Consider the following 13,355-nt stretch of genomic DNA (forward strand, 5'->3'; position numbering starts at 1 on the left):
TTTTTTGTCCCGCTTGGGAATTCGCTCAACACTTTTTGCATTCAGATGCGGTGTGACGACATGTTGGACAATCTAGTTGGTTTGGAACAAACCAAGGCCTTTCGCCACTAGAGGGTCAAGTATGCTGCCAGTAACCTAAACTGGTATATGAATGAGGTTGTTGTGCAACAGCTCTGTACTGGTCTCACAACAAGCCTCGCCAGCTCAAAATCGTGAGAACATTACATTCTTCCCCTGCGCTACGAAGCATAATGTACCAGCACTTTGACTCCTAAGACACATGAACAGCACTGGCACATACACACATGCTGTTAACAAACTCACACAAGCGCACACTCTACTGCCCCCCCAATCCCCCACATATGCGCTCAGCTCAGTGTCCTGACCTGTCTTTTGTAGCCCGTTTATCCTTCCCCCTCTGCTTCACACCATGTGTGCGGGTATGCGTAGTATGTGGTTGTGTAGCCGACTCACTTGGTGTGTGTCCGTGGAACATGCCTCGCCTTGGCTGGCAGCCCGGGGGCAATGATGGATGCATTCTCAGTGAGAGTAGAATCCAAATTAAAATAGAGACAGTGAGGCAGTTCAGAGACCAGCGCTACATTCTGCAGCTCATCCAGTCCCTGAAGAGCTGCTTAATAGGTCTGCAGTCACTTTGATTTCTGGCCCACTTTCACTCTCAATTATAATTTCTTCATTTTTTTTGCTTTATGGAGCATTGTGTAATTGTTCTCACGCTTAACCTTTCGCAAAAATTGATATACAAGTCTCCCAATCTATTGTGACGGCAACCCATAGGAATCCATAACGGCACATTCAGGTGTGATAATAAGGTGTGTGTGTGTGTGTGTGTGTGTGTGTGTGTGTGTGTGTGTGTGTGTGTGTGTGTGTGTGTGCCTGCCCGGGAAAATGTCAAGGTAACCTCCATTCCTCTCCTCCTCATCCTCTCTCCTCACATGTACACACACACACACACACACACACACACACACACAGAGAAATGGACACAGCACATGTGCTCAAACGCCAAAACACAAACACACACAGTCGGGCTGTAAATGTCGCGGGGCGGAAATGAAGGCACCTGTGGTTGTGCGGTTTCATCATGCTCCGTTATATTTATCTGACCCTCGCAGGTGTTCACTGTTCCCCTCTCGCAGACGCACATTGATTATTCCATCACCGATCAGATGCGAGGTACAACAGGACCACAGAGGCAGACTAGCGGAGGGCATCCAATTAGAAACCTTGAGAAAGGCTATTTTCTGTCTTTCTTTCAAACAGACAGCTTGACTATGCACACTTTCGTATTTGTGGCAGGAGGTTTCGGAAAAAGCAGGGGACACACACACACACACACACACACACACACACACACACACACACACACACAACTGTATGGGACATTAAAATCACATGATTTATTAAAAAGTGCTACAACTATTACCAGCTGTGCCACATCTGTGCAGCAAATAACCCAGTCACCCTTTTCAAAACCAAGAATCAGCTTCTTGTTTTCCAATCTTATGCACGTGAACATGTTAGCCGGTACATCTCACTGGCAGAAATACAAAACATCCTTGAGAACATCCTTCACCTCGATCATACCGCTAAAGTTATGACGCCATCAATACCTCGCATGTGCTGCTGCAACAATCGCACTAATCTAAGTGGGCAGAATACAGGCTATCCGAATCATGTCTTCTTCTTCTTGACTTCCAAAAGAGTCACAAGCTCAGAATGCCGACCAGGCTTCTAATGAAACGCCCTCGGATGTTGCGAAAGTGCGCATCTGACATATTCAAATGTTACTGTTCACATATTCCAGATATTTGAATGCGACGGAGGCCGTTTCTCCTCGATCCGAGTCAAGGCCGTCTGTGTTGTGAATTTCACGGAGCGATGAAAACCCGCCTGGAGCACAGCAGCCTGGCTGGTGGCTGGTTTGTTGCTGTGCACGTGGAAGGAAGACTGTCACCCGGACCTTTTACACTGAAGTCGTGCCAAGGAGAAGTTTGTTTCTGAATGTGTTTTCGGAGTATCTTGATGAAATGCCAAAACCAAAATAAATGTGCGCTCGAACTTCATGTCAGAAGTATTTGTATGATGCACAAATAGGCTGGACAGAAAATCTCAATCTTAAAAACGGCAGCTGGAAGGCTCATAGCCCTCGAGTGTTGAGAAGTTGAAAGAAATACCCCAAAGCGTCCTGTAGTCGCCGGGTCAGAGACGCACAGACATCTAAGGATAAAAGTATAAAATACTCACAAACACACACACACACACACAAACACAAACACTCAACTCTCTCCCCTCAGTGAGCCTCCAAGCCTCTCCTCACTATCGGGCCCTCAGGGGGAAAGGAAACCCATGAAATGATTCCTGACACGACGGATCACAGAGCAGCGCTGGTTGAGCCCGTCTGATATCAACACTTTCTCTGCCTGACGGTGGACAAGTAAGGCAGGGGGATTTGCAATGATTTCCCCCGGCTGTAGCTCTCGCTGTGTCTGCTCCGCTGACTGAAGTTTCTGATGATAGACCACTGTGCCAGCCAGCCCACAGAAATGCTGTCACATGGAAAACTGGCAACTCGGGTGCTCCTTTCTTAAATGAATTCTCTCCAACGGAAAAGTGTATGTCATGTTTCACGGGGGTTGTTCTTATTTGAGTTTATTGAACCTGAACAGGACATACTGTAAGTGGTGGGGTTTGTTTGGTTTCTAAGCAGACTTTCTAGACATACAAGGTTTTCATTTGGAAGTATACGTTGAGAGCACATCGGGGTTGAAGTGTCAGTTCGCCTCGCCTCACTGGACATGCCCGTTAGCCCGTAGGGGCTCTGTGGGGGAGCGCTCTCCTAAAACATGAAGAGAATATACAGAACACATGGAGCGAATAATAAAAGCAAAGCCACAAAAGTGTCAACTTGTACGCTTCGTGATGGAAACATATTCTTTTTGAATAGCAACATCCTGTATAAAACATCAAACTTTGCCTTTAGACGCTTTAGACTCAACCCAGTGACTTGAAGTCCGCTTGATGGGAGAGGCAGAATTCCTGTGATGCAATCAGTTGGCAAGACGAAAGACTGCATTTAAATCCCTTTTTTTCCTGTCCTCACGGCTTTTCTAGACCGCATCCCAGATTAGCAATGTTGTTTCCCACCTGCTAGCGGACTAATGCTTTTAGGCAGTTGTGCAGACACAAACATGTCCAGCAAATGACTGTCCTTTTCTGCCTCGGTCTTATAGTTTAGAGAGATGTGGTGCATTAGCATTGAGAGCACAAGGGAAGAAAAACACCCAGCAAATAAAAATACCTGCTGACTCCACTGCAAACCTTCCAATGCACAACGGGTCTTACCCTACGCGTCCTCCACAGTTCTCTGATCTGACATGAACAGCAACAAAGTGCCTTCTATCAGTGTCAACAGTGTTTGATCGGTGAGGCTGATCATTAGCATACAGAGATGCTCAGAGGTGAGAGCCGCAACAATATTGGCAAATTTTGAGCCTTCGGTTTTCCTCCTGCCGTTTCAGTACGACTCATTATTTTTGATGTTTTCCGAGGAAGTCTGATCAAAGTTCCGGTTTCACAGATCGTCTCTCTCGGCTCATCATGTATGGCCCTCAAGGAGGAATCAACCCGAGCGCTGGAGAAATGCAGCAAACATATCAAGGTATCATAAGTTCCCATCTATGCATCTATTTGGAGCAGTGGAGTGTCAACGGGGAAGTGCTACTTTTTCGTGAAAGACACGGTTTTAGTTCTCTCGTACTCTGAGGATTGTATTGTTTAGGAAATATGAAGGGCTCCTTTGTCATGGAACAGAGATAGTTGTGACATATTTTCCAAGTGTATCTTAAAAGTTAACTCCGAGCTTACGTTTTACGAACATTTTAAAACAGCAAAGCGGGGACAAATTAAAAAGGAGGCAATGGCAGAAATGCTGCATTAGGCCAAGAAGAAAGAAGGATTCTGGGTGATATATATATATATATATATATATATATATATATATATTTCTTTTAGAATAATAAAATATGTTACCTTCAAGGATGACTTCTTTGCCCGTTTTCTTCAGCGCTTGCACAGCCTCGTCGTGTGTGGCCTCCCGTAAGTCAAACCCGTTGACAGACAATATGGCGTCACCAACATAAAGCGCCTCCGTCTGGTCAGCAGCCAGGCCTTTAAAGATCTTGGAGATGAGGATTGGCATCTTGTTCTCCTTCCCACCTGCATGACAAGAGGGGGAAATGTTGACCGTTCCATCTCAGCATTTGTTGAGGAAGATGCTGCTTTAGCTGCACTTCATACATACAGTACATACATTCACATTTTGTGCAGTGCAACAAACCCTCAGCTTCAGACCCCTGATCAGCTTTACCGGAGCAGCTGGGAGTTAACTTATTTTCTACTTCCACAATCCGTGCAAAGTGCAAGTGCTTATGCTCAGAGCTCCGGTACGCTCACAAACTATGTTTAAAGTCCGTGGAACATGTCACTGGGATGAAATGCCAACTTCAGACTAGAAGGTATGGAGTTAGCCACTTGCAGTGAAGAAGATGATACCAGAAATAATAGCTCACTGTGAAACCAGCTCAGTTTAATGTGAAGTCCTTTATCAGTATGTTGTCCAGTTAACTGCATGCCAATAGATACACAATGTTGCTATGAAACAAGATTCCAACCACTGCAATCCTCAAGGGAGAGCACATGAGGACAGACACCGACAGTAGCGACTACCCCGTTGTACGAACTTCCGCATATTCCACTCTCTCACTCTTTCTCCAGTTCTCTCGCTCTCGTTATATGAAGGTCAGCTAGTAAGCTGATGGATCTGCCTTTTGCTGTGGGCTTCCACTCTCGATAAGAAATATCGTCATTAATGTCAGCTGGCAGTTGGACTCTGGCCTTCAGGCTATTGAGAAATGATCTGAAAGAGGATTACATTTAATTAATTTGAAATACATCTTCCACAGGTTGCTTCCCCCGGGTGATTACTTTGGATTTAACTTATGTATCTTCTTTTGGAGGCCACCGCCTGGTGCTCTTGGTAAAAATAAAAATACACACACACACACACACAACCCTAGGACCCCTATTATTCAATCTATACATGCTTCCATTAGGCCAGCTAATACGCAGCTATAACGTGTCCTACCACAACTATGCAGATGACACTCAGGTCTACGTGTCACTGACGACAGGTGAATATGGGCCTGTAGATTTACTTTGTCACTGCATCGAACAGATCAGTGTATGGATGCAAAACAATTTTCTCGAGGTAAACTCAGACAAAACTGAAATCATTGTCTGTGGCCCACAGAAACAAAGAGAAAGTGTTATAAGTCACCTTGAGACTCTCTCTCTAAAACCTAAAAATCAGGTTAGAAATCTAGGGATAATATTGGACTCAGAAATGAACTTTAACAACCACATTAAATCAATAACATCAACAACTTTTTACCATCTAAAAAACATTGCCAAAATCAAAGGAATAGTGTCTAAACCAGACTTGGAGAGACTAATTCATGCGTTTGTCTCCAGCAGGTTAGACTACTGTAACGGCCTGCTCACTGAGCTCTCTAAACAAGCTGTAAGACAGCTGCAGTACATCCAGAACGCTGCTGCTCGAGTCCTGACTAGAACCAGGAAATACGACCATATTAGTCCAGTGCTCAGGTCTTTGCACTGGCTTCCTGTTGCTCAGAGAATAGACTTTAAAACAGCTCTGCTTGTGTACAAATGTCTTCATGGTCTAGCACCAACGTACATGTGTGACATGTTAGAGCCATATGAACCATCTCGGGCTCTGAGAAGCTCAGGGAGTGGTCTCCTGCTGGTCCAGAGTCAGGACTAAACACGGTGAGGCTGCGTTTCAGTTTTATGCTAAAATCTGGAACAGTCTTCCAGAAGATGTGAGACAGGCCTCAACTCTGACAATGTTTAAATCCAGGCTGAAAACGGTTCTATTTGACAACTGAAAGTATTGTATATGCACTCTTCGCTTTTAATATAATAAATATATAATTATTTTTATGGAATGATTTTATTTGCCTTTTTGTAATTTTATGTAGCTGTAAAGCACTTTGAATTGCCTTGTGTATGAATTGTGCTCTATAAATAAACTTGCCTTGCCTTACTCGACCGCTGCGTGACATCAGATGTTGTTTTCTGCACGACTGAGTATGAGAAGTGAGGTGATCGTGATGAGTCGATAGGGATTGTAAAGTGAAGATGAGGGGAAGGGGACTTTCAGCAGTATTGGTGGTAATCAATATGTTGTCAAAACCTTAAATCGGAATATCTACAAAAATCCCAAACTTGAATAACAGTTTTGTATACAGTATACAGTAAATGTACTGGAATATGGCACAGGGACATGAGGGCCATTTGCTAATTTTCCCATGTCACATCTGCACAGTGCAAAAGAATAGAACATGTGTTGCAAGCACCAATATTCTGAAATAATGTAGCATGCACGAGCTGTAACTGTTGGACTGTCGGACGGGAACTGAATTAATAAGAGCAGCAATTTTGGGCGACTGTTCAGTACCCTAGAGAGACCTCAAAAGAACCTCCATACTGAATACTGATAATCAGTGGGGGAGAGCGGTTTAGCCGGGCCTAACCAAAACCCACTAGAGACCTCGTTACGATTCGGAATGCTCGGCATGGATGAACCTGCAGAAAGACCAGAACGGAATGAGCAGTGTTTGCCACAGCGAGGGCAAATAATCAGGTGACCAAAACTAATTTATTAGAGTTTTTCCACAAAGAGTCACACAAAAGCACCAATAAGTAAATCAGCATAGCAAAAATATTTTCAAAACGACTAATCAACAAAACAAACCTTAGTCGACTAATACCAAAAAACCCAATTAGTTGACTAGTCGACTAAGAAGGGGCGGCCCTAGCCAGAACAGCGCTGACCAATCCTAAGAACTACATTTCCCTTCATATTCTGAGGCATAACCAGTGGTTTATGAAGATGCTTCCATTAGTTAGTGGATGTAATACTTTTTTAATGCACTCATTTTAGGATAAAAAGCAAAAAAATATCAGGTTACCATTGATTTTCATTTGAGTTTAAAGCTATTCGTCAGATCTGCTTTTTTGTGACTTTTCTCCCCATTTACCCACAAAATCAGTGCTCATATTCCGTTTACTTATTTATTTTGAACATGTTGAAAATATGCAAAAGACACCTTTCTGTTTTGTTTTTCGGGGGTTTCACGTTACACATTGAGAGTGTTACGCTGGTATCTCCAACCAGTTGCTGACGGTTAGCCGATAAATAACTGACTACTGCATAGTAATTTTTCTGTGGAATGAATGCGGATCGTAACCTTTCCCACTGAAGGCCAAAGCCGGATGTTAGTGGGTGTTATCATGTCATTTGTCCATGAAGAAAAGGGGCTTCAGTCTGTTGTTGTTGTTGTTGTCGTCACTATATCTTAAGTATTTGAATTATCCGATATACTATGTGTGCTAGAAAGTTGCCTTTTAGAATTATTTGTAAAAAAAGGGAGATTTTTTTGTTCGGTTCGTAAAGTGAGCTTAACCATTTGGCTCCGTAGGAAGAAGTGGTAGACTGTGTATTTATTTACAATAACCTAGGGGAGTAATTGCAACTCTACTACTATGGACTTTCTGTGGAATTGTTTTGCTTAAGGAACTGTTGGTCATGGCTCACTGAAATTCTGAAGAAGCGATTGATTTCACCTAAATGGTGAAAAATCCCACATTCTACGTGTGATAAGCAGCTCTGAGGAAAACTGAGTTTGTTGATTTGACCACAAACTGTCAACACAAAGCACCCTAAGGAACATTGTCAAGGATAAAGTAGACATATGCAATGATGCCATGCACACTTTATCAAGGTTTTCTGGAGCAAATCATCTCCCAGTAGGTCAGCAACAGAGACGACCACAGAAGAAGAGCTGCCACTTTCAAACTTAAGCGGTATACAGACTGACACATGTGCCGACACATGCCTGCACGTATTCCCTGACCAGTATAATTAAGATGGGAAAAAAATAACACACTTATGGTTCTGAATGTCAAGTGAAACAGTCTGCTGCCCTGCGAGGCCCGAGTCCTGCTCGCTGCCCCCATACAAACATCCCCAGCTGATTTGAGGATTACATTTGAATACCATTCAGTCGCAAGTTGCTTCTCTAACCTTCAACTTACCTTTGGCCTGAATCTGCACAACCATATAAACTCTAGTGAATTAAATAAAAGCACCTATAATAAAACTACAGTCCACACGACGGCACATTACTGCTCGGCTGTTAATCCAACTGCAAAAGTAATTGAGGGTCACACATGCAGGGCAGACGGAGGGTCTCGCAGACTTGGAACAATCACTGCCGGTGCAGGACGTGTCCCGCGACCTTTCAGCGTCATTAAAACGTGACACGCACATTTACCAAACTGATGAAATGTGGAAATTGATGCAAACGATCTATTTCAAGTGAATGTTTGGACAAGTGGGCAAAAGACGGTCTTGTCATTTGAAAGGACGATGGTGACTATAAAGTCAAAGTGAGGACAGGACGAGATTGGCTGTCCAAATGACTTGGCATCTGCACCAAAATTAATTACAGATAAGGAGATATTTAAATCAATGAGGAGACAAAATGACAGATAGAAGTGATTGTTGCTAAGATTTTTTTTTTCTCTACAACACCAGTGACAAGTACTGCACACCACAGTGTAGCACCTTTAGAAGTCCTTTCTACTTCTATTCTAAAAACACTGTGTACTGTCAAGTCAGCTGGATAAACATTGTTGACATATTGTAGGAAAAATACAGTCAACATGTCTGCCACTCCTACACAACCCCTAATTCACCCATATCCATCCCTACCTTTTTTTTCCCCTTCCGACTTTTCATGTCAAACATAGTTCAGCACCCTCCAGCTGGGCGGCCTGTCACTCAGCTGACAAGAGCTGGTGGGGTGGAGCCACCGGAGCTGCCAGTGACAGGTGAACGAATGGTGGCGCTTTATGCAACACTGACATGTACCTCATTAGGCAACTTTGTGCTAACAATGTGTTTTTGTTGTGATAATGCTCCTTTCAAAAGAATTCAGCATGATCAGCACTCTACTTCATTAGGCGTCATCAGCTGATACGCACGCAAGGCTAATGAGCGCTGGAACAAAACACCAGAAAATAAAAATAATAACTACCACAAACCGTGTGCAGAGCCACATGAGTAGAGAATAGCTTTTTTTTAATAATATATTTGTTACATAACAATGCACCAAATATTGCACATCTGAGGTGTTTTGTGACAAGAGGCGTTTCAGGCATTCAAATGGGGTTTCGGAATGTTCTCATTAGAAATCGTCACACGCTGGGATCATTTAAATAATGTCAGGGAAGCGATTTAATCCACATTGTGTTTTTGGGGATTCCCCCCGAGCTCACGCCAAAGTGTTCCACCCAGTTCTGCAGAGGCACACTCGACTTCACTCCGACTAGTGGGCCTGTCTCGAGATCTGGAGCCTCGCTTCCTGGCCTCTCCTCTTAAATTTAGACATGCGAGAGGAGAGGTTGACTGCCTCCCTGCAAGTTGGGGTGGGCTCCCTAAAATTAACACGAGTGGAGTAGTCCATTCGCAGCCACATAGCTTTCATCTTTGGCCAATGACAACTGCTTGCTGCTGGTAGCTCCTCTCAGCTGTTCACAATGTGGTGTCAGCTCGCCCACAACAACTTTGCCTTGTTCTTTCATTTGCTCGCCCCCTGTTTCTCTTTTTTACACTGTACTACTTCTTACTTCGTTCATGGCTTGCTTTTTGTGCCTTTGCCTTTCTTTCCCTCTGCTAGACCCGTCTTCCTCCCTCTCTTCGTGGCTGCCTTTGAACAACGGGCATCACAACAATGTCAAGCCGGCAGGGTGCCAGCGATGATTTTGTTTTAATCACATGCTGTCTGATTTTCAAAGCCACCCATTTCCACAGAGATGGACATTACATTTATGTCATTATGGGCTGACTTTGTTGTTGTTGGTGGTGGTGGTGGTGGCAGCGGTGGGGTGGGGTGGGGTGGGGAATAAAATGAACATTTCACCATCTTTGCAACATGACAGCGGTGCCACTCCAGGGCTGTCCCTCAAATGGACAGTGTGCAAAACAAGTGAAAACCTGTCATCACACAACACTCGAAAATTCAAAAACAATGTCCGACACCTCCAGGAAATAAAAAGAAGTATTGCTCAGACTGCATTATCACTGGGCTGTCCCTTTTATCTTTTGTATTTATTTACATGGCGCCCCATGTTCAGCCCTCCAGTCTCTCACACAGAGTATTTCATTCAGATAGAAGCCTGTTGCTGCAAGTCAAAGAAACCGGACAAGGAAAAATGTTTTTTTATCAGCAGCCGAACAGTACACAACGCAGGTATGTAAGCCTGGCTTGTAAGATATGGAGAGGTCGCGACCTTTTCCCATTGAAAGGTAATGGTAGCAATGCCGGGTGTAATGCAGCAGCAGTGTAGGGTAGATGCATCTTTGCTCATTGAAAGACTAAAGTTAGGCTACTCAGCAACCACAATTAAGCCAACCTATATATTTATATATATGTATTATCTGGAAAAAGAGTGATGTGTGTTTGTTTTTTTCAGTGAAGACACTTTCATATAACCTAGTGCTGAACAAGTAAGCACCCTTCAGAAATGTGGCTTTGGTTGTTTTGTTGTTGTCTTGGAACATGTTGGGACCTTTTTGGTGGAAGATGTTTGTCTCTCGCCCAAGTTAGTTTGAGTTTCACCGTTTGTCGGGAGGCTCGTGCGTGGGGAGCCACCCGCCCAGCATCTAACTAACCCGGCAGCAGCTGAAATACCGTCTAACGGCAGCGGCTCCGAAATGGTCTCTCTCTCCCCCCTCCCCAGTTCAGGTGAGGCACAGCGTGAGAAAATCACAGCTGTCAAGTTTTCTCTCTCGCAAACAAACAAAAAAGCCCCGAGATTTGTCTTAAAGGCTGAGTTAACACACGAATGGGATATTTGTCTCGCCTAAACAACACGGATACGCGACAATGTATCGGAAATGTCTCCGCGCACATGTTTAGCTTAACGGTCGGTTTTGAAGTGAGCTACCGTGAAGTTAACAGGCGAGGCGACGGTCTCGCCTTCGTTGTCAAACTGAGCACTCAAACTCCGAACCAAAAAAACTTGTGCTAACGGACGCCGACTCGGCCATTTGTGAAGTTAGCCGTTTTGGGGTAGTGTTAATTTTAAAGGCGTCTCACCTTTGATACTGATTCCGAGTCCTCCGACGTCTTGCTTGGTAACTCGCACGGTGCGCTTCACGTTGGTGATGGTTTCTGGAACCGGGGACGAGCTCAAGTTCGGGGGGTCTCCGTTGATTGCGGCGGCGGGACTCTGGTTGGGCTTCGCCGGCTCCTCGACGCCCTCCCCGGGGTTAACCGTGAGCGTGTCTTCGGTAAGAGTGGCCAACACCCGGATCCAGCGGTCCACGGTCACTCGGAGTTCGAGCAGTCCCGTTTTCTGCGCCTTCATCGCGGCAGCCATGTTCAACGCATTCCTGGAATAACTCTAGACGGGCTGGCAGTCCTGTAAAAAGATAGGGGGTGGAGGGATGGAGTAGGGGGAACACACGCACACACAATTCTCCCTTCCCCGACTTTGTCCCACTCCAAAGAGGTTTATCCAGTATTAAGAAGTAAAAGTTAATTGAGGGTTATACGATTAGCAACGGTGTTGACACACACTCAAAGTTCAGAGAGCTTCTTGTTGAGTCCCTCCATTAATGAACTGTGTGCGGTCGAGTCAAACATAATTAAGTTTTGATACGTTGTATTAGTTATTTATTTCAAGTGCATTGAACCACCCGGGTTCAGATCACAGATCTCATTTGCAATGTGCCCAACATACACACCATCGTTGCACTATATATATATATAAAACCCTATCAGAAGGAAATATAATGAATAGTGCTTCCAAAGCCAGATATACTGTTCTGCAAATTCATCTTCAGTTTGAACTGTGCAGACAGAAAACACACTTAGCTAATTATACCATGTTGCTCCAGGGACATCCCATCTTATAAGACTATAAAGGCTATAGGCCTTATTAATTCTCGTTCACAGAATGTAAAGAAATAATAGTAACTCGCATGCGGGCGCCATGATAATTCTGGGCTGTGGCATAGACTGCTCCTTAGTTAAAACCGCTTGTGGAAAATAAACCTCTCCGATCAATACACAGCACAATCTTAATAACAGGGACACAGGGTGAGCATGGTGTTCTCTAAAGGGTGGTCAGCTGTCAGCTTTCATCCATAGAGGCACTAAATGAGTTGGCAGCACAGTTTATGAGCACTGAATCAATACTGGCCATGCACAGACAGCAACCAACCAAATGGAGTTGCATTAAAGTAAGGAGAACGACTTCAAGAGACAAAACAATATATATATATATATATATATATATATATATATATATATATATCACTTTTTGTTGTTATTAGCTAAGAAGCAAGTTTGTTGTTCGTTTTCTTTGAATTGGTGGCCACCAAAGCTACTCATCTAAGAAATACATGCATGTAGTCCTATACTCATGGCACAGAGCTTTATCCTAAGTCCTCCAAAGCATATGACAAACAAACAAGATCTGTGCCTAGATTTTGATTAGTTTCAATTCACAAGACTACATATTAAATAACTTCCTCGAGTCAATTCCTATTTTTCTTCCACCTTCCATTAGTCTGATCAATCAAGCAATTCCATTTATTTTCTGTCCACAATTTGCAAAATCTCTTTATCATGTATGAATAACTCTTTCAATAATATATACAAACACAGACAATGCTGTCTAATACACACGTTTGAAACTAATTTGTATCGTGAGCCATGATTTCCGCAGCAATACACAATGACAAATTCATCTTGGTCTTGACTCCAACTCAACGTGGATAAGTACTGCACTGCTTCAGGTGACTCAGCAGAGGTGCACTTAATTTGCGCAAAGTAGACATTAACAACAGGTGTGAATAACTGAAAGAAGCTGATGAAGCAGTCCACATTTCCCCATGCTCTAGTAGTGCATCTGCAAGTCATCTGCCTGCAGCCCTTCAGCTGTGTGTGTGGCAGCCTGAGATGCATCTGCTTCACAGCAGGTGAAAAAGCAAAGAGGTTCCAGCGTCCAAATTTAGAAGAGCACAGGGGGTATTGCTTCCTTAATGAAAACAAGTTTGAAACATGGACTGAAAATTGCTCTCAACCCACGCAGATGGTTTAAAGATGCACCTCCTTATAATGCAGATACGCTACGCTCCTATACAAACTGATGCAGTCATTTATAGTTGGCTGTTG

The 13,355-nt window shown here is 43.8% G+C and overlaps 1 protein-coding gene across 1 annotated transcript in view; it reads right to left on the bottom strand.

The window, feature by feature from the left end:
* The window catches only part of snta1 (syntrophin, alpha 1), a 26,273-nt gene extending 14,651 nt beyond the window's left edge, over positions 1-11,622 (bottom strand). The window contains exons 1-2 of the mRNA XM_034533025.1: positions 11,271-11,622; positions 4,054-4,239 (exon numbers count right to left, since the gene is read on the bottom strand). Coding sequence (XP_034388916.1) covers positions 4,054-4,239; positions 11,271-11,553 — 469 coding nt within the window. The 5' untranslated portion in view covers positions 11,554-11,622. The remainder of the gene's footprint in view (positions 1-4,053; positions 4,240-11,270) is intronic.
* Positions 11,623-13,355: the final 1,733 nt, after the last annotated feature.

Source organism: Cyclopterus lumpus, chromosome 5, assembly GCF_009769545.1.
Source record: "Cyclopterus lumpus isolate fCycLum1 chromosome 5, fCycLum1.pri, whole genome shotgun sequence".
NCBI classification, from domain to species: Eukaryota; Metazoa; Chordata; class Actinopteri; order Perciformes; family Cyclopteridae; genus Cyclopterus; species Cyclopterus lumpus.